Source organism: Pseudocercospora fijiensis, assembly GCF_000340215.1.
Source record: "Pseudocercospora fijiensis CIRAD86 unplaced genomic scaffold MYCFIscaffold_9, whole genome shotgun sequence".
Lineage (NCBI taxonomy): Eukaryota > Fungi > Ascomycota > Dothideomycetes > Mycosphaerellales > Mycosphaerellaceae > Pseudocercospora > Pseudocercospora fijiensis.
This window is the reverse complement of record NW_006921540.1, coordinates 631152-654482: the sequence shown is the minus strand read 5'-3', so window position 1 is coordinate 654482 and position 23331 is coordinate 631152. Positions and strand designations below refer to the sequence as shown.

Below are 23331 nucleotides of genomic sequence, written 5' to 3'. Positions count from 1 at the left end.
CCGGACGTCACGTGTGGAATGAAGTTTCTCCCAGATATGCCTTCAATCTCTCTGCATTGATATGCATCCTGCTCGAAACGGTGCTCTAAACAATGACAACAGGCTCACATAGGTCCTCTTTGTACGCTTCTCCATGCATTATGCCATGCACATAGCTCTCCCCGATAAGCTGCCATCTTTCATTGTCCAGTTGTCGCAGAATCAATGGGACTTTGCCTCCCTGTGCTAGAAGAATGAAATCGCCAGCTTGCATGGCTTTCGGTCCCATACCAAGAGCACCTCCGACAGTAACGAACACCCTTCTGTTGCATATAAGTGGGCAATGACGGCAGCCCATCGACGCCAAGTCCTTTTTGCCAAGGACAATCAATATCCAAGCCCGGAAGAAGCAGAAGACAAGAACAGTGGCCATGACAGCTCCAGATGAACACCAACAGTGCGGTAACCACAAGAAAACCTTGTAGGTGTCTTCGAACTGCGCGTAAAGGGCTTCTTCATCGAAGTAATCTTGGTATAGAACACCGCCAGAGATAATGTGCCAAAAGACGGTAAACCGAGTCTCTTGCGTCAAAGGGTACAGCTCTGCGCTGGAAACTTCGGCCACCTGGCGCCAGGTGAGCCAAGGATAAAGACCATCGAGTATGTCGTTGAAGAAGCCGAACCTCGTCGCACGGGCTGCTGGCTTCGGCGAATAGGGTATTCCGACTGCTTTGACATGATCCCAGAGGACACCCGTCAATTGCAAAGTTCGGTCTCGAGGATTCATGTAGCAGTTGAGTGTGCTTCCCGCTGTGCAAGAGAATTGGGGTCGCCTGTCAAGCGTGTTCCTTGATAGCCGAGATCCCCAGGCAAAAGTCTGGAATGCCATGGTATCATCCTCCCAGGAGAAACGACTGGATATCACCCAAGATGGAAAATCTTCGCCTTTTCCAACTCTGCTTGGCACTATGCTCAAGATGTCCAAGTCGGCACGCTGCTCGATGCAGGCATACGTCGCTTTCACGAGCACATCGGTGGGATTTGCGGCATAATCGGCCTCCATACCGTAGCGCTTTTGTTCTTCAACGAGTCCGAGCATGGCATAGACACGATCGCGAGGATCAGTGTATTGGTAAGCAACGTTTCTAGCAAGAACCGAGGCCAGATCATCACTCTTCGACATATACGCCATTCTCTGGTCGCTCAGTGAATCGTAAGTACTGCGGATGGGTACGAGTAGTTCTTTCGCCATGCTTAGCTCTTCCCAAGAGATGCTGCAGCTGCCGCAGTGCGCTGTCGATGCTTTTGCTGCAGTCACTTCTTGGACAACCCAACCCCGGTGGAACCATGGCTTATCGCACAGCGCCAAAAGACCGTAGAGCGGCGAATCTGAGATGTAGAGCAGCTTTTGTGGCGACGAGAGCAATGCGAAGATCGCATTCGACGATTTCTTGCTCCCTTGCCTCGCCAGATCTCGTGCAAAATCCAGTACCCTAGCCGTAGAAGGCTCTTCCTCGCCCAACCAGATGTTGTTGTGAACGCCTTTGGCATATATGTCCCGCATCATGCTCACTTGCTCTCTCTTCTCAGTGTTCGAAGTTTGATTGATACACAGGGCATCGACCCATAGCGTTCGAGCTTGGTCTGACAGCCGCAGCCTTGTCAGTGCGCTAGCGAGATTTTTTCGAATGCGGACACGCTGCTCGTTAACGATGAGAAACGGGTCATCCTCTGCCGCATCCGACCAGCAATATGATATAGTCTCATATTTACATTCTCCCAGTATCACCGTTCTCAGCTGGCAGGTCAACGGCCCGGTGCCTGAACACAATTCTACAACACGGATGTGGGCTGGGGAAGCTGGCAATGCGCTGTACAAGGCCATTATTGTCGAGGAGTCGAGCCGTAGTACCTGGCGCGCACGTGTTAAATGTCCTGGTTCTGACCAGGTCCATGCATGGAGGTGCCATGTAGACACTTCTTATGTGCAGTGGACGATAGTTAGGGTGTTCAATGCCTTGCGAGAGGGATGGCAGCCGTCCAGTCCTGCTGTAACGTTGCCCCGCTGAAACACAAGAAGGCAACAAGACGCATGCAGGGCGCCTTCATCTTGTCGTTATAGTATATCCAGCAGTCGAAGGATCGGCGGGGCGGAAAGGCTGTGCACTACTGTGATTGGTTCCGCAGCCATAAAGGCAGCCGATATCGCCACCTGAATCAGGCTCCAGGTGCGTATGCAATGCATCCGAGTCACAAGCCACGCGGACGGCCTTCCGCAGCTGTACTGTGAGCAGAATTCGCAATTGGATTGAGATCTATTCTTAGTGATTTGGCTGAGTGATTGAGCGCGGCGCACAGGGACGGGGCGTAGTGACAGTGTGCACCCTTCTCAAGGTGGCGAAGACATTCTAGGCCATCCATTGATGGCATTTTCGATGTGACCAGTCCTCCATGATGATTTAATTGCCCCCGGTAACTTCGTGGCTTGCTTGCTTTTCCGCGGCGTACAGCGACGAGGCGTAGTGACAGTGTGCACCTTTCTCAAGGTGGCGAAGACATTCTGTGCCATCCTCAACGCGCTGCCTAAGGCTGTGAGGATCTCGAAGAAGCCAAGGGCCCTTCAGGCGGTATACCGAGCGGATATTTGGTGAGGCTGCTCTTTAGTGCCTATGTTTCACAGTGGCGATGGTTCTGCCTTGCGGACGTGGGTGAGCGGCGCGGTATGAAGGCTCGATTCCTTTAGCGAGCTCTGGTGGCGAGCATCTCGTCCAGGGTTGGGGGTCTTCTTGTAGATAGTCGGCCGAAAGAAAAACAACAGTACCGCTCGAGAAGTGAGGTCCTTATAGAGCAGAGTGGGTGTTCAGAGCTTTGGGCAGCGTGCGGCTCCACTCCCCATGTCATGTCATCACCGAAGCCTAATCCGAGCTCCTCCATTCTCACGCGAGCTCCAGCAGCCTTCTCGTGAACAATACCATTGAGCTACACACGCAATAATGGTTCTCGAAGAAATAGACCGTCCACGAGACGGCGATCAAGACGCGCCATTCTCCGAATCCTTACCGAATGACGACGTCGACCCATACGCTGGCGATCGTTCTCCCACTATACTAGACAGTCGATCTCCCAGCTACATACCCGTGAACTCGCCGCCGCATCAGGTATACGTCAACCTCAACAACGTACCTCGCCCATGGGGCATTTTAGGTCCTAAAGAGCACTCACCGCCCGTGATTACTGCCATTCAAGGTACCTGCAAACAAGCCTCGGGAATCCTTGGTCGACCTGTGAATCAGCAAGAGGCCGACGCTTTGGCATATCACATGGGGCGGGCGATCAGAATAGGCGGCTACGGACCACCAATTGGTATAGCTATTGGCACTGTGTTGGCATATCGCGGCATTCCAAAGATGAGGTTCCCAGGCTACACTCCGGGCGCGAAATTCAATGCTGAGAAGTTTGGGCCAATTAAAGGCGCACTAGCTAAAAGAATGTGGCAGATGATGAGATTCAATGCATATTGGTTAGTTGGGGCTTTGGTAGGAGACATACTTTTCGGCTCGTACGCGTTGACGGTTGGCTCAACGGCGCGATTGATGGATCCGAGATTGAAAGAGTTTGCCGAGGCGATAAGGACGAGAGCGAAGAATGGCTCGCCCATTGAGGGAAGTGGTGAGAGGGATCACACTGCTGGCCCGAGAAATGGTGAGACTATGGATATGGCAAAGCAGAGGAGAAGGGCACAGGAAGCGCAAGATGCTTGGAGAAGAAGACGGCAGGAAGCGACGGGTCAGGCTTCGGCATCTTCAACGCAGGGCGATGACATGAGCCCGACAGGAGGTGCTTTCGGATCGGAATATCTTGATCTTGGATCAGCACCCGTCACTGACACAGGTATGATGAGCGACGACCAAGTACGACGATCATCACAAAGGCTGGAGGCTCTGCAACGGGCAGACTACGCTGAGAGGAATGAATCCGCACAATCACGTCCACAAACAAGACCACAGAGGACAGAAGAAAAGTCTCAATCCACTCAGAACACTTCGTTGCCAAAGTCAGGAGGCAGTGCATGGGAGCGAATACGGCAGCAGGCTGCGTCCGGAGGTCAGCAGCAGTCAGGGACTAGAAACACTGCGTCGAGTAGGAGTAGCCCAAGCTCTGACAGCTTTTCCTTCTCGTCTAGTGAAGAAGACAAACAGCTTGCTCGCGGTGAAGCTCAAAGAGACTTTGATGCACGGTTAGAGCAGGAGCGCCAAGGCAAGGACTTTAATGACAGAAGCTCCGGTAGGAGATGGTAGCTCCGAAATGTGATGACACAATTCCTTAACGCACGAGAATCTCGCTCTTGAATCACGCAGCGTCTTGTGAACCATTCGACTACGATACATTTACCCAGTCCTAAACTCGGCAAACGATGCAAACACGCCGTGCACATATTCCGCTACAAATTCAGATGTCATTCATTGCCCCATCGTTACTTTTCCGCAGTCTCCAGCTACCTTTCATCTATCCAAAACTTTTCGATGCCCGTCCCACGCAGCATCTACGCCTTAACAACCGCAACCTGACTCCTAACCGGCACATTCTCCTTCCTCCCAGGTTGCGGGAACCCTTCAACCTTCACATGCTTCCGAAAAAGCAAACAATGCGAACTCCCCCCAAAATGAAACATCCCCGTCTCCTGCCCCTTCTCCACCCGCTCCCCCTCCTTAACCGTAATCTCACACGTACTCACCTCATCCATCCCCACGCCAATAAACGCCATAAGGCCAATCGCAGGGTTATCCGCCTCGATGAAAATGATGGCACGCGTGGCCAACGCAGTCAAAAATCCTTGTCCGACACTGATGCCTTCCGCGTTGATTTCCAGCGTGCCGGGTTGCCCGAGTCCTTCGAATAACGGTTCGGAGAAATATGTTCCGTCTTGGACGAAGGCTTTTAGGATTTTTCCTGAGACCGGGGCGTGCCAGCGGTGGTAGGAGAGGGCGGAGAGGAAGGCTTGGTAGACGGTTCCTCCGGCGAATTCTTCTGCGAGAGGGTCGTGGGCGAGCATGTCGCGGACGGAGTAGGGTTGGCCTTTGATCCAGAAGTGGTCGCGGAGTTTTACGTTGTGGGCGACGTTGAAGACTTTGCTTTCGCAGGCGTTGGCGATGATGTTGTCGTCTTTGGGGGAGGCGATGGGGCGGACTTCGTCTTTGAAGCGACGTGTGAAGAAGTCGTCCCAGGATTTGTAGCCGTGGTGTTTGGCTTTGGGGTCTGGGCATTCGAAGAAGTCTTCGAATGTGTGCGAGGTCTGGTAAGGGGCGTTGGCGACTTCCATCATGTCTTTTTTGCCGACGGGTCCTAGCCAGCCGTGTTTGCTGTCGTGGAGGACTTCGGCTGATTTTGGGGATGTGAGAAATTTACCCCATTCGTTGAGAACCTGGGGATTATGTCAGTGAGTTGTCTTCGCAGAATGAAGATTGGGTTGAGATTACCTTCTTCAACATTCTGTTCACATCAGGATCTAAGAAAGCTGCATATCCAGAGGGAGTGCCCATTGGGTAGTCAAGAATTGCACACATGGGCACACCGACCATGCCGACATTGGCGGCGGCATCGATCCATGTTGGTGCAGTGGAGAAAGTGTGGTTGAGGACTTCGAGCAAGTGGTGATAATCACGAACTTGCTTGCGTCCAGTGGGATCCTTGTTGTATGGGTGCTTGACAGGAACTTCCTCAAACATTGCTACAAAGAGCATGTAGACGCGGGTATTGCCTTCGATGAAGTCCTTGAACTCTTGCAGGACAGGGATCAGAGGCTTCTTGTTATGCTTGACATGTTCGACTTGGTTTCCTAACCACTCTTGATGGATACGGTGATCGGCTGGGAGCCAAGCACCAGCCTTCACGACTTTGTGGTCGTCTGAAATGTCGTGGTGATCTCCGTGTTGATGAACCATGATCGCGGTGTTATTATTCAATCAAATTGCCTTTTGTCTTTGGTCTTGTTACTTCCAATGCCAAGGTGAGGGTGGTATTTGAAGCTCACGGCCAAGCTTCGAAATAGCGCATTTAAGTGATGTCACGACTGACAAAGAGTGCGCGTCAGGCCAGAATCGAGAACTTGCAAAGTCGATTGGTTCCACTTACTTCCGCTGCAACCGTACCTGCAGCCACGTTTGTGCTTTTCCGATCAGGTACAGTGCTCGTGATGACGTGGAAACTGCTGGTACGCCTCTTCCAGCTGCAGAGAAGTTGTCATCCACGCAAGCGTGTTGTCAGCAAGCAATAGACAGCTGATTAGGTACTTAGCTTTCTGAAACGGTCGCATTGCATATTCAGGTGAGGAGTGATTGAAGCTATTGAGGAATACACGAAAGTGTTCCTTCTGAAACTTCCAAATGATTGACCCAAACCGTGGGGGTTTGGGACAGAGACGAGTTCCTCAGCAGAGAAGTCATATTCTGTCGATTCCGCGGCCTGATCTCTCGAACAAGAGCTCAAAGATATGATATCTCCAAGCATGAGACCTTCAATAAATACGGCGTAAATCTCGCAGCGCATCAGTCTGTTCCCTTGCATCGGTAGTACCGCAATATGACGATTCCCCACCTTCAGACCAAGATGCACATGTATGCGACAGATGCTGATGATTCGTTCCGGTGCGACGAGCTTCCAACTAGCGAATGCCTCACAGGCTGTACCAGGATGGTCTGATTTTTTCGAAAGAGGGTGCAATGTTCGAAAAGAGAGGGAGGAGAAGTTGGAGAACTTCATGAGGTAGCGCTCAGGCCACCTTGGCACGCCATTCCCCTTCGGGGCTCCCTCCTAAGCGAGGTGGTCTGAGCCATCAATCCCATCACTTCATGTTCCAAGCCAACTTTTTATCTCAGGATCCATAAAGGCCTTTTGCTTCTTAAACAGCATCCTCTTCTCATCGCTGAGGAGTAAGATTGTATCGGGCAGCTTGACATACCTGACACAAATATAGCCCAGAACGAGACCTGGCAAAGGTTTGAGCTGCAAGAACATCAGTCCATAGCCTGATCAAGCAGTGGAGATGCTTGCTGCTATACGAGATCAGTCTTTAACGAGTGGGAATGCCTGTGAGTAGACATCAAGACACGGCAAGGTTTGGTTTGCATCGCGATTGGTCCCGATGTCAAATGACCGCCACTGATATCATGGCCATTCATTTCTGTCAATGGGCAGGAAAACGAGTTCTCCTCGCATTACCTCTGTTCCATCTAGCAGCCCTCAACATCGCTATGGCAGCAATACAAAATCTTTTCATGATTATCTTCCCGCCTGCCGGGAACCGTTCCTGCTAATGCATCGATGTTAGCGGATATCATCATATCTTCCAATATCGATATCTTGATTGCGTCACCCTCAGTTCTCGCGGAAATGGCGGCAGATCGAAAACTTCTCGACACATTGTCAAGCCTTCAGTATGCAGCTTACGGAGGCGGACCACTTCCAGAAACTCGCAAACCACTCGCCATCGACCAAACCGCCAAAGTAGTAATTTTGACTGGATCCACGCGCCCTGTAATCATATCAATGTACGTCTGAAACTCTTCCTTGCACCGAGGGAGATGAAGCCCTCTGCATATTCTATTTTCCGAGAAGGCTCCCTCAAATCCGTGCCACATGAAAATGAAAAAATTCATCTGCAGACGGTAAATTCTAGTCGCTGCAAGCATCCGATGTTCGATCATCGCAATCAAATGGCAGATGTTCGCGGGAACATCCGTGTCGTGGTTAGTTGACCATCAAGGTGACCAGTACAAGTTTAATACGACCTCACTCCTTCCTCTGTCCTGCAATCACGTCTGCACAATGACTTGCCATCACAGAGCTCGGTAATCATGGTTATGAATCCATGCCCGTGCGGTCCTGCAACTGTTGCTGGGGCAAAGAGCTTCATATTCTCCTGCAGTCGATGAGCACGCCGTTCCGGCCAGTGAAGAGCGATGTTGGATCTTATAGCAAGCGACTATATCAAAACTTTCTCTGGCGGTGCTTCGCCTTGAGCTGCTTCGACAACGACACCATCGGTAACAGCAGCCGAACCTGAGATTTCTCGTCGGAAAGCAGAGCCGGTATTCGTCGGCCAAGATCATCTGATCTCGAGCACGCCTTTCCTTCTTCACTGCGATTAGGATTTTAGTATTGGATACCGTGGCGGCATTGTGAAGCCGTTGATCGGGTTGTGCAGGCGGGCAGAGCTCGGGTTCCCTTGCCAAATCCGGGAAGCGGGATCGGATGGCCCGTATTCGACGACAAGAGCATGTCCTCCATTGCGGATGCGCATTGCACCATGGTGCTCATCACGCAAAGAGAAGAGCGAGAGGGGCATTGCATTGGTGATCCATTGGCGGAGCGCTGTATCCTTGTAGAATACCTCCTCCAATTCTTCGGAGGACCGCAATGCAACTTCTGCTGACCCCGCTTGGTTGGCATGAATCCTGGCAACAGCAAAGGTCGCCAAAGCACATAATATTGCTGCGCCATGCCGTCTCCGGACAACTTGCAAGACCGTCATATGTAAAGCCTGAAGGGGTCCTTTCCTCTGAGAATCCCACCAAAGCTGGCCTACTCATCCCCAAGTTTCTGCTTCCCGATGTCTTTCCTGAACATCCACCCAGACCTCAATCAAGGCCTCAAGAAAGGCGATCCGAATTTCACCGGCGGCACACTCGAGTGCCACTGCCCCTCGAACCAGGTCAAAGTGCAGATCAAAGGCAATGTGGCACACAATCACGCATGCGGGTGCTCCAAGTGCTGGAAGCCGGGCGGAGCACTCTTCTCGATTGTCGGCGTAGTTCCGGTGGACAATCTCTCCGTGGTCGCCAACGCCAACAAGCTGCACATCATTGACGCGAATGCCGCCATTCAGCGAAACGCGTGCAAGGAGTGCGGCGTGCATTTGTACGGACGAATCGAGAAGCCACATCCGTTCAAGGGCCTGGATTTCATCCATGTCGAGCTTTCGAAGGAGCAGGGCTGGCAGGAACCGCAGTTCGCGGCTTTTGTCAGCAGTATTCTCGAGCAAGGCTTTGATCCGAACAGAATGCATCAGGTCAGATCGAGATTCAAGGACCTGGGTTTGGAGACCTATGACTGCTTGAGCCCGCCGCTGATGGACGCCATCGCGACGTACACTGCCAAGTCAAGGTGAGTATGCCCCCCCCCGTACAGCTTGAGGTGGTAGCGCCCTTGCTCATGCGAACGAAAGGCTGACCAACGAGCAAACCCAGGCTGTAGAAGGCGACGAGGCTGTGGAGGATGACAAGGCGCCGGAGCCAGTCAAATCTGTGAAGGATGATTCGTCTTCTGGTCAAGGTTGGGGCCGGCTTTGGAAGATGATGGGTATAGTCAAGCGCAACAAGCCACTTTCGAAGCTATAGCAGTTGTAAAAGTTCGGTATGAAGCGCATTCCAAATTCTGCAGACATATCGTCGGTGCAATTTCCCAATCAGCATCATGAAATCACTGTCCAAGAAAGAAAAAAAGAGCAAAAAGAAAAAAAAGCAAAAAGAAAGAAATTCACCCAAAGGTGTTTGTTACTGGTACTTTCATTCCACTATAGAACGCAGCAAGCAAGACTCATACTCCATGATGTATGATACATTTCCAAGCCCACACACATTGGTTGGTCTGGTCTGGGATCCATGTGGCCGTCGTTGACGCTGAGTTAGTAACCTCCGAAGCGGAATGCCTTGAGCACTTCAAAGACACTCTCTCCTCTCGGCCATGTGCTAGGTTCGAGGCGCCATACTACATACTTATCCATCGCTCTCTTGTCCCATGTACGCCGTGTGGGAGAAAAAAAAAGTTCGCAAAAGTGGGTATCGTGTCGTGTCTCGCTTTCTGATCTCTTTCGAACCAGGGAGCGAAGTTTGAAGTCTGCTCGATGCATGAAGCGCTGTGATCGCACTTAATCAAGGAGGATCGCGCCATCGTCCTCCACGATGTAGGCCTCCTGCGGATCGCCCTTGGCTTTCTTTGCTGCGCTTTCAACCTGATCTTCCGCTTCTGCTTCTCTCTTCCGCTTGAGACCAGCAGAATTTGGGTCACCAACAAGCAGAGCATCCGAATCATCGCCGTTATCGACCGAAATTTCTTGGACGTTGGCTTTCGCTGGCTTCGGTGGTAAAGCTAGCGTATCGGGTTGGAGCACAAGGTCATCTTCGCCTTCGAGCTCTTTAGTCTTGACGCTGAGCACAAGGTCAACCTTCGGCTCGTCGCTGTCGTCGACTATGGTTAAAAAGGTGATGTCCTTTCCATCGATGCCCAAATCCTCGTGACGAAGAGGCTTGTTGAGGTTATCGTCGAGATCGGGATCGTAGATGATCTTCTCGCCGAATGTCACGGAGAAGTCCTCGAAACCGCCGCAAGCTTTTACCAGATCGATCAGCTTCTGCAGCGTCGGACTGCTACCTTGCTTGATGATGACTTTTGCGTATGTTGGCGAGCACACAGGGCAGTCTTTGCGGGGTGCTACCAGTGCTTGACTGGTGATCATTCGGTCGGTGTTTTTAGACGTCAGGAAGACCATCTTGCTGCCTCCGAGCAGTGGCTCGGTGGTACCATTCGTTTGCACATTAATCGGAATTTGATTATTTGCGGGCTGCTGGGGGGCATGAGGCCTTGACGTATGGGTGCGCAGAATCTTAAATGCCTCAAACACGCATAGCGAAGCTGTGAGCGCATTTGAGGTAGCAATGGCAGGGATGATATTTCCTGCCATCTGCTTGATGTCCCACTCTGTCTGAAGATCGATGCCGAAAATGTGTGCTCTTAGATTTGCAGCTGATGCGACAAAATCGAGTGTGTCCTTGTCGTCCTTGTCGAACTCTATCGCCGTTTCTCCATCCGCAACACGCTTGCTGAGCTTGGCGATGCTATGGCAGAAGACCTTGAGATTGTCCAAGAGAGTCCACACGTACTGATCTTGCGTAGCAAGCTCTTCCCCATGCTTCTCGGGATTCGCATCGATGCAGACAACCTCAAATTGCAGAGACTCGGGTGCCTTGCGACTCTGCCACATTTCCTTCATTGACCGCAATCGCTCGATGTCGTCGTGATAGACCTTGTTGAACACGGCCTTCGCGAAGTTCTCCTGGCCCATCATGCCTCGAATCTTCTTCAGGGCCTCAGCCTCCTCTTTCAACTTCGCGACTTCTTCAGCATTGTCACCGTCTGTCACGGCCACGTCGGAAGAGTCGTCTTCGCTGGTGCCGAATAGCTCGGGTAGCAGGTAGGACTTTGCCCACACAATGCAATGGATTGGCTGTGATGGAGTAGATCGGATGGTGCAGATAGGGAATGACTTCTGGACGGGCTTCTCGTTGCAGTCATAGCATTCCGTCACACCCTTCTTGATTGCCTGCACCTGGCCGTTGAAACCAGTCGTGCCGCTTTCTATCAGTGGCACATCAGCCGCGAGACACATGCGATTCACATGTCGTCGCGCGGCCAGATTGTCGAGCGCATTGAAAACCATGTCAAATCCTTCGTAGAAATCGACATCATACTGTGAATCGAAGATGGACGCGTGGTGTGCGTCAATGTTCGCATTTGGGTTGAACTGGCTTGCAGTTTCCTTCGCGACAAATGCCTTCGGCTTCTTAATGTGCTGTTTTCGAAACAGGAACTGCCGATTCAGATTGCTCAGGTCGATGGTATCCAGGTCAATGACCACAATCTCCGCCTTCTTTCCACTGGCAGACTCCGACTGAGCTGCTTGTTGCGCGCCTTCTGCCGCTTGTGTAATCCTCAATCCAGTGCCGAATCCACAGCACACCAAGTTCTTCAACACCTCACATCCAATGCCGCCGGCGCCAACAAGTAGTACTCGGCTCTCCTTGACTTTCTTGGTAAGTTCTATACCGAGTGATTTCGCGATGCCGCGCTCGCGGCGCTGCATGATGGCGGTGTTCGATTGAAGTCGCGATGGTGCTCTTGTAATCGGACGTGGTTGTTGCGAAAAGGATGCGCTGCTCTGCGGCTCAGCAGCGGCTGCAATTCCGAGCTTCACTCCTGCAGCTCACTTTCGTAATCGCATGTGAAGTTTTGGGAGCAAGCATCGGGCGAGAGCGTGGCTGCTGTGGGGAATGAGTGTGGGTCGAGCTGGTCTTGGTGATAAGGAGGTAGATGCTGTCAGAGAGAGAGTTGCGAGACGCGCCAGGAAGGTTTGACGTTGCGCAGCGACGGTATGGCCCGGTGCATGAAGCCACGGGATGCAGGGATGGAGAAATAACGGCTTCGAAAGCAACCGGTGCAGCGTCCACCAGGAATCACACCTGTAGCAAACATCCAATGGCTTGCACGACTCTGTCATCATCACCATCAACACAAGGCAGTCGCGCTCCGGTCTGGTCACTTGGCGCAGTCCGGCAATAATATGAGCGACGACGAGGCAGACCCTGAGTTGCTGGAACTCCTCCGCCAAAGACTGGGCATCTCTTCACGACCCAGGGATGAAATCTCAAGCGACACAGGTAGGTGGCCATTAGTACCGTACCATCAACGATTGACTGCTGTACTGGGGTATCGCCCGTTCATGCTTGAAGACTGACGAGAATCGTACAGGCGTTCTCCGTAACGCTGAGTTCATCTACAATAATGCCATCGATGTGTCGATTGACATGTACGGCACGAAAGCGGCGGCAGAGAGCATTTATCAGATGATGCAAGAACGCGGATACTCGACGGAGACCTGGAGTCAGCATGAACTCCATCCCAAGATGAGTGAAGGGTTTACGGAACTCGACATCGTCAACTTTGTCTTTACGATGGACTTGCAGAATTATTCGTGAGAGGTGTAGATTTCCAATGCTGCTATGGTATGCTGATCGAGATGCATAGCTTTTGGTCTGAACTTCCGAGCGAAGAACGATACCAAGTGGAGTATAGAGGTAGAAGATGGACTGGCTACAACAGCTTAGTGGCCTGCTTGCGACGAGCACTGGACGAGGGCATTCCTATTACTACGCCGCGCTTCTGGCGGAGTCGGCAATGCACAGACGAACTGCTGAGACGTGTCTTTCGCTCTGCCACGGCAGAGCCAATTCCCTTGCTTGATGACCGAATTGAAATGCTTCGAGAGTCGAGTGACATATTGCGCCGGGTATGGAGATTCTGTACTGACGCGAGATGGTTTTTTGCTAATGATATAGGCATTCCCTGGAGACGAGGACGAGTACGAAGACGCAGACGAAGTTGTCATCGGCGCAGAGGAGCAATCCCAGCCGCCGAGCAACGGTGTGATAGATGCTGCAGAGGACAGGCTGAACAACGAGATGGAGCACGGTTCCGCTCCGATGGGAGTCGACTCAACACGTCCAGATCAGACTGATGATGTCGTAACGAATGGACATGTTGAAGCGCTCTCCGGCGAAGTCGACCATCTGCACATTGCCGAGGCGGCCAGATTAGAAGACCTGCCGGAGATTGACGCTGCTTCTGGGGAAGGCAGCGGTACAAGGTCGAACGAAGCAGAACTTCAGAACGGCATGGACACATCACATCAAGCTGACTTCATCAGCACACAAGTTGCTGCATCGAACGAAAATGTAGCACCACAGAGCGACGCCGTGCACAGTGCCGCGCCTGCATCGGAAGCACCGACCGAGACCCGACCAGCAGAGCAGCAGCCGGACTATGCTGTTATGCGGCTCATCCAGAAAAGCGACGGGTCGGCTGGCAAGCTAGTCAATTTGCTGGCTCACCACTTCCCTTGCTTCCGTGACGAGACACGATTCGAGGGGCGCAGAGTGCGGCTCCTCAAACGTGCGCAGATCTTGGTGGCTGACTTGTGGGCGGCGTTGAATGGCAGTGGACTGGGTGAACTCCACGATATTGATCACTTGACCATGTTTGCAGGTGCGTGCAAGCTCAGGGCAGCGCGGCTATGTGCAGTTCGATGTCGCTTTGCGATCAAGCGCGCATGGCGGTGATGCTGACGATGCCGATATCCATTCATTCCTTAGTCGCTACAACCGCTGCCCTTATCCACATCTCAATTACCGCCTGTCGCATCGACTTCTTCATCTGCAGTCTCCGACTCCGACTGCTCATCTTCGAAGTCGCCAACCCTAGGCATATCCGCTGGTCGTACGATAGTCTCTAGTACATCGCTTAGGAAGCCGCTTGTAGAGTGCATCGGCAATGCTGCTGTCTGTCTAGGAAGAGGTGGACCGACTAGAGCGTGCTAATAACCTAGCTGGCCTGGAAGTGGCGCATCATCTGAATCCTGGTCTATTGGATCGCCGCTATCGTCTTGCTGCTAAGGCGGAAGGATTGGATTGCCTTCATCGTCGTAATCATATACCGTCATCTCACTAGAAGGTTCGTTAGACATCTTAAAGGACTCGAGGCCTAGCAGCGGTGGTGGCAGCGGTGGTGCCAGCGGTCTGCCAGCTGTGGTGGCAGCGGTGGTGGCAGCTGTGGTGGCAGCGGTGGTGGCAGCGGTGGTGGCAGCGGTCTGCCAGCTGTGGTGGCAGCGGTCTGCCAGCTGTGGTGGCAGCTGTGGTGGCAGCGGTGGTGGCAGCGGTGGTGGCAGCGGTGGTGGCAGCGGTCTGCCAGCGGTCTGCCAGCGGTGGTGGCAGCGGTGGTGGCAGCGGTCTGCCAGCGGTGGTGGCAGCGGTGGTAGCAGCGGTCTGCCAGCGGTAGTGGCAGCTGTAGTGGCAGCTGTAGTGGTGGTGCTAGCAGCGACTTTTGGGTGTTTTGACCTTGGCTTTAGAGTCGCGTCTGCTATATAGCAGCAACTCAACAACCACACCTCGGATAGACTTATACTGTACACAAAAGGTGTTCAGAAATGGTCTACGAAGGACCTCGAAGTATCGAGTCGGCTGTAGGAAGGTTGTCGATTGCCCTCGAAGGCTATAGAGCGGTTGGTAGGCGTCGGACGGAATTTTCGCCTACCTAAACAATAATCACCGGCGTTAGGAGAAGGACCTCTAAGTATTAGCTAGGCGATGCGGTGTATTATATATTGAGGTGTTTCTGGCAGTGCAGCCAGCCGCCTAGCAATCCGGACAGCTATAGTCGAGTCGGCTTAGCAGAATAGCGAAAACTCAACGCGCTAACGTCGTATAGACTTTTTTGATAGGTAGAATGAAGCGCAATTAGCAGGGCTACAACCTCCGCTATTCAGAATATCTTGTATACGTTGTAGTGTTATATTAGTATTTAGCAGGCTGGTTTCGTACGGGTTTATATTAGGCTCGTAGGCGAAGAATTAGGTAGAGTGCTCGTAATTAGTTGTCGGTAAGTTCGGAAGCTAGCCCTAATTACTAATCTATTACGTGCACTCGGTCGCAATATAATCCCTATCTACTATACATCTACGTAACTTAATTCTTTATTATACCTACGAGCCTAAATAGAGGTAGAGTATAGCTAGAAGATTGTATTATTAAAGGAAAACCCGAGTAGAAGAAACTGCTCGTATAGTAATTTGATGTTTGAAAGAGCCGTTAATTTCGCATATTACGTAGATTTTAGGCGCGCGGATAATACCTAAAGGTATAGAAACAGTAGATTAGACTTAGTCGTTTTAATGTTAGTAATGCAAAGGAGAATAAAGAGGATTGCGTAAATTCGAGGAAAGGATAGGGATGTCGAGTCCCGCTAAGATCCTAGATTTACTATAGTAGGGTGCCCGATTAGTAGGAAGTAGTATCGCGACTTCTTCCTTCTCTATATCGCGACCTCGACTTTTACTCTACCTAGCAAATTCGATAATATATCGCAATACGAACGACGAACATAGTCTCTAGAGTCTCGAATCTATATAACTACGATATAGTCTACGTATACCGAGAGCATAGCTTATATCGACGCGTCCGGGAGTTCTACCTAGACGAGGAAGATATAACGACGAAAAAGATAAGACGAAGACGGGTATAAAACGGATACGTACGAGGTGTGCGCGTAAGAGCGACATAGTAGAAGTGCTATATATTATAAGAGCGATTACTAGCATCCCTTACGGCCCTTATGAATCTACTAGTCTTCCTCCGATATAACTAGCATATCTACTTAGCGACTATAACCTAGAGAGCTAGGTAGAGAGAGACCTATTATTCGTATACTAGCTAGCGTTAAGGAACGATTGCGGCGAAGGATACGACTACTAGTCTCCTTAGCTGTACGAGAGATAGTACTTAGAATGTGCTCTGCTTCGTTAGCAGTTCTCTCTAACGTAGGATCTATACGACGACGACCTTTACCGCGGCGGTTGCTCTAGCTTATAGCTAGCGACCTAGATGCAGTACGCTTGTCTCGTGCATTGCTTGCCTCTCCTATTATAATATTATCGCTACTAGCAGCGGCGATTGCGGCACTAGCGACAGCACTAGCGGTGATCGGGGCTGTTAGTTAAGTCGGGAAGGCTTATACTTATTAGTTGAGTCGATAACTGCGACGGCTAGTCTCTGCTCGAGCAGAGCTAGTAATGCCGTCTCTTAGAGCCTAGCGTGCCGTAGCTTGCTCTTCTAGTAATAGCGCTAGTGCGGTCGGCAGAGTAGACGGTTGTATTTAGCCTTGCTAGTTGTTGTTGTTACGAGCGGCATCTAGTGCTGCTTAAGTAGCTTCCTCTACGGCCTTTTCCGTAGCAGCCTTTTCCGCCTTGCGCTTGTTCTCTATATCGATACGCGCTCGCTACTTTGCAATAACATCTAGACCGATGCGCTTAATCTCGGCAATTAGGTCGTTAAGCTAAAATAGCTGCTCGTGCTACGCGATGTCCTTCGAGAACTAGTCTATAAATTCTAGCGACTTCTACTATAGCAGCGCTTAACTAACGGTTATATTCTCCTCCTACGCCTCTAGCGAGTTTGTAGCAGTAAAGACGTTGCAGATGCTCTAAAGCTTGCGGTCCTCTAAGGTATATATCGAAGGCAGGTCGAATATGCACCGGTTAGACTAGCCTAGCTACTTTCTCTAAGCGCTATAGGAGCTATACTAAGCTTAAAGTATAGAGAATCCGAGAGCTTAACGAGTCTTCTTACTAGGAGGCTTGAACTTATTAGACTCTGCGCCTGCTAGTAGCTCTTAGCGATATATATCGTTAAGCTTAGGATTGTAGGCGTTATAGTAGTCCTTCTTATCGACTAGAGGCTAAGGGTACATAACCTTGTATTCGCCTAGGTACCGAAGTAGGACTTAACGTAGATACAATCTATCTTAGCGATAGCGATTATTCTATACTTCGAACTAGATGCGAGGAACCTTATTGCGCTTCTTTATCTTATCGACTGTCTAGTAGTCTAGGTTTTCCTCTCCTTTATCTTCTTCTTCGTCTTTATCTTCGGGGTACGTAGCATCCTCTCCTAGCAGCTTAGATTAGCGGAGGCCTAATAGTCGGAATAGTATATACGAGCCTCGACGACGAAGTACACGGATTGCCGGGTAGTTAGACTATAGCTTTAGCTGCTTAATGCTATCGTTAATGTAGTACGGCAAGAAGATAAAAGCTATACTTCGCTTGCCGATCTGCGTAAGAGCGCGACTAATACGACCGAGGCGCTAGACTACATCCTCGATATCCTTAGTAATAGGAAATTCGATCTAGCTATATAACTTAATGTCTAGGACATTTAGACCGACGCTAAAGGCAGTGGTAGCGATTATAATGCGGATCCGAGATAGGCCTTCTATATAATCTACAGTCTTTACAAACTAGTTATATCGACGCTTCTAGTCGCGCTTAGCTATACCGCTAGTATAGAAAGACACGGCCGTGTATACGTTGTACCTAGTATTGTCCTAAGTGTATCGCTTCTTAGGATCCTAGTACTCCGTAGTAGCGGCAACTAACTAGTATCGGATAATATTAGCTACTTCTTAAATAGCCTTCCGACTATCGATAAAGAATAGTGCCTTCTTAATGTTCTATAGTGTAGCCGCTTTAGTTATAGGATCGACTGCGCCCTCGGTAAGGAAGTAGAGATACTAATACGGCGTCTTTAGCTTTAGCGGTATCGTACGGAGGATATATATAGTATCCGGGCGATTAACACTACTGCGGAGGATCTTAGTATAGTATAGCTCGTTGCTAATCGGACGGAAGCTACTATGCTTAAGAACGAAGTCTTTAGTCTCTTTAGACATAGTTATAGAGCATCCGAGCTAGACTATATCGGTGCGGAGGAGCTTACGTAGAGAGAAGATTTGCGTATACTCCTTGCGAAAGTCTTTCCACTTGCTAATTAAGTGCGCTTTATCAATTACAACTAGGCCTGCAAGGTATTAGCTAGATGCTATAAGAAGTGACTAGATAAGGATATATACCAATTCGCGCGCGGACCTTAGGATTACGTATAGCCTCGCGAAATTCCGGGCTCGCACTAGTCTCTAGACTTAGCATTAAATAATGGAATTTGCCGTCCGTAATATGCTTGTACAGGTTCGGATCCAAGCTCTTTATATCGCTAGTAATGTTAATAGCGTTTACTAACATCTTTAGCTTATCGGAGGTGTTGAAGCTATCTACCTGCTCCTTACTAAGGCGATTAAGCGGTGTGAATTAGAGAGTGATCTAGCCTGTAGCTTGTTAGTACGAGGTCTCCGACAATCTAGCATATAGCAGCAATATATACCCGTTAGCAAGGTGAAGCCCTAGAAAGTCAGACTCTTGCCCTCTCTAGTCTTAGAGATCTGCACTATATCGGAGCATCCGAACACTAGAGCATAAAGCGAGTCGGTCTGAACCTTACGCGGCTTGAAGCCTTTTCCTAGATGCAACTTGTCGAGGACCTTAATTAGGCCTTGTTCGATAATGTCTCGATAAATAGGGACAGCTTCTAGACAGGCAGCGGCATCGTAAACGAGTTAGCGGAGCTGTTCGATGCTTAGCGGATCGGTAGCATCGTTAATCTGCCTATAGCGCTGCTTAAAGAAGGCCTTGTATTGCGACTTCCTATTAGGCTACTAGATCGGGGGTAAGTAGCTGAAATCTAGGCGCTCTCGAGTAACTGCGGCACGGCTAGGTAATTAAGCTAGGAAGACTTACGCTTTATTAGATTTGCTAGCATTCTATCGAGTCTTACGTCTCTTATTAGCCCTAACATTCTTCTGCTTACGCGCCTTCTTATAGGAATTCTTAGGAAGTACTATCTTAGGCGCTAGTATAGAATAAGCAGAGATAGCGGAGGTCGAGTAGTAGCGGCGATACTGCTTTATACCGGAGGTCGAGTGTTAAGAAGGATAGCGATAGCGATTACCGAATAACGAAGGCGGAGGCTAAAGTGTAGAAGTTAAGCAAGAACTTAAGAAGTTAAGAAGTGTAGAATATTAGGAGCGCGGACTAAACGAAGCTAAAGAACGCGTCGCGTTTATATATAAAGGAGCACGGACGTGCAGGCGGGAGCATATACTAGTCGCTTGTTAACACCCGTACCGCTTCTTTAATCTTCTTCTAGAAGGCGGCGACGGTGAGGTCGGCTGCCCTCTGTCCGACACATACATTACGATACCTAGTAACACTAGGTCTACAACGCCGTACGAGAGTGTGTTAGTGTGTGCTTTATAGTGCTACTAGAACGCATATAAGAGAAAGGGTGCTTTTTATAGATTTGCTAGCCCTAGTCCGCTCGTAGGTAGCAAAGGAAGTTGTTTTTAGATATTCTAAATGCTAGCGGTTCTCGAGATAACCTATGCGAAGGGCCGTATATATTTTGTTTAATGCCTTTAGCGTAGTTGGACATTAAGTAGTATAAGGGAGGGTAGAAGTATACAGCATAAGCAATCTCAAACCTTAGAATATCGCTCGTATACCTCGCATTCGTTAAATTGACATATACTTTGTATAGACGAAACGATAGATCGTAATTTTCCGCAGGACCCTTTTTTTTTAGTTTGTTATATTAATCTGTAGTTGTATGTATACAAAATGTCTTCTGCGTTGTATAAGCATACTGCCTACTACCCTATACGGTTTGGTTTTAGGCGCTTCGCTATAGGCTCGCGTAGACAACCTAAGGCACTAATATTATATAAGACCTAGCAAGAATAGTAACAAGCACGTACAGTAGATACAAGGAAAGAACACGTCGTTACAATGTCTACGTAAGAGACTTAGCAAGCGCCTGTATAGAGGTAGGCTATACTACTTAAAACGACCAAAAATCTAGATCCCGAAGATCTCGGAAATCGAAAAAATCGGCTAAATAAGGCGCGCGGATAATACCTAGGTAGCAAAAATCGGCTAAATAAGGCGCGCGGATAATACTATATTAGTATGCTATTATAGAATCGACAGATTATAGCGCGCGGATCTTACTACAATAGCGTACTATTATAGAATCGACAGATTAAGGCGCGCGGATCTTACTATAATACTATGTCCTATAACTAAGCGTCAACTCCGATCTGCGAGCGACATTACTAAGCGACAGGATTTATACACTAAGGATAGAGGATCTATAGGACAAGAGATAGAAGACAAAAGCATATTGAAGGTAGGTAGAGATAGTAGTATCATTTCAATATCTCAAGAATCTATATACTTATAGTTAGCGACTCTACGATATCGATAGCGGCCGCACTTCTTGTTTAGCGCACTACTATTATGTGCTGCCTTGCCCTCCTTAGTATAGACACGATAAGTATGCCCTAAGCGGATATAGCGCTTGTAGGTAGGAATACGTAGCTCTCTATTATCTGTCTCTTCGATCCGGCCGATATACGTTAATCTAATCTACGTCTCGTTTGAGCTCTGCGCCTATAGCTTTACAGACTTAGAATAGTAGGCATTTTCAGCCTCTAGGCAGCGTAGCGCAATGCGTAGTCTACTTAGACCCTTCTTTTTCTTCTTCTTCTTCGTCGCAGCCTAAGTTAGTAGTACTAGTGCTAGAGTAGGAGTAGGTACTAGCGGTAGTAGTGCCCTAGTTGTAGTTGCTAAAGTCGAAGTTAGAGGCGGCGGAGCAGGTAGAGAGACAGGAGGCAGACCTTAGCGAGAGCGATCTTGCTACCGACGTGCCTACGCACTTAGACTAGAGCGGCGAGATAGTACTACTAGAGCTAGAGCCGGAGCTGCATTAACGATACTAAGACATATTAGCTACTACTTAAATAGAGCGACACTCGAAAGCATATAAGTCTAGTACGTTAACATCCCAAACCGAGAAGTCTTGCTATTACTGTTGCTACTATTATAGTAGTTGTAGAGGCGCCTACGCCCTAGAAGATAGGAAGTCGATCGCAAAGTCTACGATATTATTAAATTCTTAGTTAGATATAGTAGCGACGGCGAGGTATTGAAGGTAGGATAGTGTCTATATCGCTAAAGAAGAAAGGAAAGAAGGAAGAAGAACGAGTGCGAAGTTATATACATTCGGCTACTATTATTAGACCGAGTATTACAACAACCTCACTTTGCTATTGTTATAGCCCTCAACCTAGCTTAGCATACTAGCTTACAATGGCTTCGCTTCCTATTGTTAAGCACTCTATATAGCCTTAGGCTGATATAATCTCGCTATATCGTTAATATTATATTAGCCGCTAAGATCTAGGACCTCTGCCTTAATTAGCTCGTGCTAGCTATCTCTACGCTTAATCGCACCCTCCTAGGTAGTGCTAGGCTTATTAATAGCCGTATCTTCGGGATCTCTAACATCGTTAGCTTAACGGAATGTAGCGGCAGCCTCTATATCCGGTACTAGCGTATCGGAGATAGTAGTACGGCCCTCGAAGAAGTTCTTATTGCTCTCGTTGAAGTTAGCTACCTTCTCTGAAATCTAAAGGCCTCTAATCTGCTGAATATTATCGGATATATTGCCGCCTAGGTTGCCGAATAGTCGAATAACACCGTCTAAATACAACTTCTTAGCCCGGCTAAAGACATCAATAGATGTATCCTTATAGGTATAGTAGCTGCTAGGCTTGATGCTACTAAAATTAGTTATTATGCTACGGAGCACTCGCGACGGCTCGCGGTTAAGAGCAACCTTTCTAAAAGTCGCATTAAGGTTATAAGTCGAGTTTGCTAGGCGGTTAATGTCTTAGGTATACTCGTAGTTGTAGAGCTCGAGGGCTTTATTAGCCCTAACAGCATAACCCTTATTGCCGTTTAAAGACACTACACTCGATATAAGTAGAGCATCTTGTACTTCTTAGTCCAAGCCGGGACCTAGCAGCTAGCGCTTATAAATTATCATTCGACCGTAATTGCCCTAGCGGGTACTAAAGAAGTGCGGGATTAGGAAGTCTACGATGCGGCGAAGATATCTAGTGTCTATATTGCGGATCGATAAGCGGAGGGTAAGGAACAGCTCGATTTCCTTTATTATTCGACATATAGTAATATACTATAGGTTAGGCTCTTAACCGCGGATGGGTCTACTACGCTACGCCGCTACAGATAGGGTCTCCTCGTAGATCTTCTCGACTATACTAAGGTACTACTTCAGAGTTAGCTGCCTAAGAGCATCGCTAACGATCTCTATGCGGTTGTCCTTCCCTGCTAATACTATACGGTCCTTATCTTTAAGCTAGTCGATTACCTTACTACCGACCCGCGAACGGAAGCCTGCTTTTAGTAAGTTCTAGATCTCGAAGAACTTTAGATTGTCCCTACTAACCTTATTCTCGCCGTACTAGAAGGTAGTATCGTTCTTTGTAGTCTGTAGAGGTAGGAGTAGCTCGCCCTTACTATTCTTCTCCTAGTAGGTCTTCGTGATAGTATAGGCTAGGTTTATAAGCGTATAGAACTATGCTAGAGAGCTTAGGATTGAATCGTACTTGTCGTATAGATCCTCGTTCTTAACGCTCTCGTTGCGAATACTATAAGTACGTAGGACGGTCATATTGTTACCGTTAGTAATAAGCAGCGGTCCTTCTAGTCTACTGTTGAAGTCCTTCTCGCGATCTAGATCTATAAAGTCGAGCAGCAAGTTGTCTAGGACTAAGCGAGTGCCCTTAGTCGTCGACTCGTCGTTAAAAGATACAGGTATAGAGAAGAGTTTAGTCCGCTCCGGATCCATCTTATCTAATACTAGCTAAGCAGGCCGCAGTACAGGATCCGGACTATCTCCGCTATCGTCTACGGTAGCAGCAGCCTCTTCCTCCTTAAAGATTGCCTTTACAACATCCGGCTAGATATATGCGATAGCCTAATCGATATAGTACATTGCGGTCTTCTTGCTAATATCCGTAACCTTACTATTTAGACCGAATGCCTTATCCTCGAAGATATTGTTAAAGATTTCGTCTAGGTTTAGAGGTCTATCGTAATAGATTATCTTCTTCTTTAAGCCGCCCTTAGGGATACGCTTGTTCTTAGCAATATATAAGGTTGTTATGCTTATTATCTTATTCGTATCGCTAGTGCGCTAGACGGTCTTCTTCTGC

The 23331-nt window shown here is 49.1% G+C and overlaps 6 protein-coding genes across 6 annotated transcripts in view; 3 read left to right on the top strand and 3 right to left on the bottom strand.

The window, feature by feature from the left end:
* Positions 1–1393: 1393 nt before the first annotated feature.
* Positions 1394–1864, bottom strand: MYCFIDRAFT_36916 (uncharacterized protein; the record flags this gene model as incomplete). Its single annotated transcript, XM_007932318.1, has 1 exon — positions 1394–1864. A coding segment is annotated over one exon (471 nt), but the record flags the coding sequence as incomplete, so codon positions are not given.
* A 1108-nt stretch (positions 1865–2972) lies between these two features.
* On the top strand, positions 2973–4277 carry MYCFIDRAFT_37270 (uncharacterized protein; the record flags this gene model as incomplete). Its single annotated transcript, XM_007932337.1, has 1 exon — positions 2973–4277. The coding sequence occupies one exon, from the start codon at positions 2973–2975 to the stop codon at positions 4275–4277; it is 1305 nt and encodes a 434-aa protein (XP_007930528.1).
* A 245-nt stretch (positions 4278–4522) lies between these two features.
* On the bottom strand, positions 4523–5921 carry MYCFIDRAFT_64312 (uncharacterized protein; the record flags this gene model as incomplete). The annotated part of the gene is made up of 2 exons (XM_007932433.1): positions 4523–5401; positions 5457–5921. 2 exons carry the CDS (start codon positions 5919–5921, stop codon positions 4523–4525), a joined length of 1344 nt encoding a protein of 447 aa, XP_007930624.1.
* Positions 5922–8568: 2647 nt separating this feature from the next.
* On the top strand, positions 8569–9417 carry MYCFIDRAFT_87783 (uncharacterized protein). Its single transcript, XM_007932537.1, has 2 exons — positions 8569–9141; positions 9225–9417. Exons 1-2 carry the CDS (start codon positions 8588–8590, stop codon positions 9229–9231), a joined length of 561 nt encoding a protein of 186 aa, XP_007930728.1. The 5' UTR covers positions 8569–8587; the 3' UTR covers positions 9232–9417.
* A 739-nt stretch (positions 9418–10156) lies between these two features.
* On the bottom strand, positions 10157–11887 carry MYCFIDRAFT_96596 (uncharacterized protein; the record flags this gene model as incomplete). Its single annotated transcript, XM_007932535.1, has 3 exons — positions 10157–10529; positions 10623–11698; positions 11774–11887. Coding segments are annotated over 3 exons (1563 nt in total), but the record flags the coding sequence as incomplete, so codon positions are not given.
* Positions 11888–12283: 396 nt separating this feature from the next.
* MYCFIDRAFT_58458 (uncharacterized protein) overlaps positions 12284–23331 on the top strand; it is a gene marked incomplete at its 3' end in the record, with an annotated part of 35810 nt that continues 24762 nt past the window's right edge. The window contains exons 1-6 of the mRNA XM_007932411.1: positions 12284–12470; positions 12562–12784; positions 12838–13099; positions 13623–13858; positions 17205–17244; positions 19673–19749. Of these exons, the coding sequence (XP_007930602.1) occupies positions 12374–12470; positions 12562–12784; positions 12838–13099; positions 13623–13858; positions 17205–17244; positions 19673–19749 (935 nt within the window). The 5' untranslated portion in view covers positions 12284–12373. The remainder of the gene's footprint in view (positions 12471–12561; positions 12785–12837; positions 13100–13622; positions 13859–17204; positions 17245–19672; positions 19750–23331) is intronic.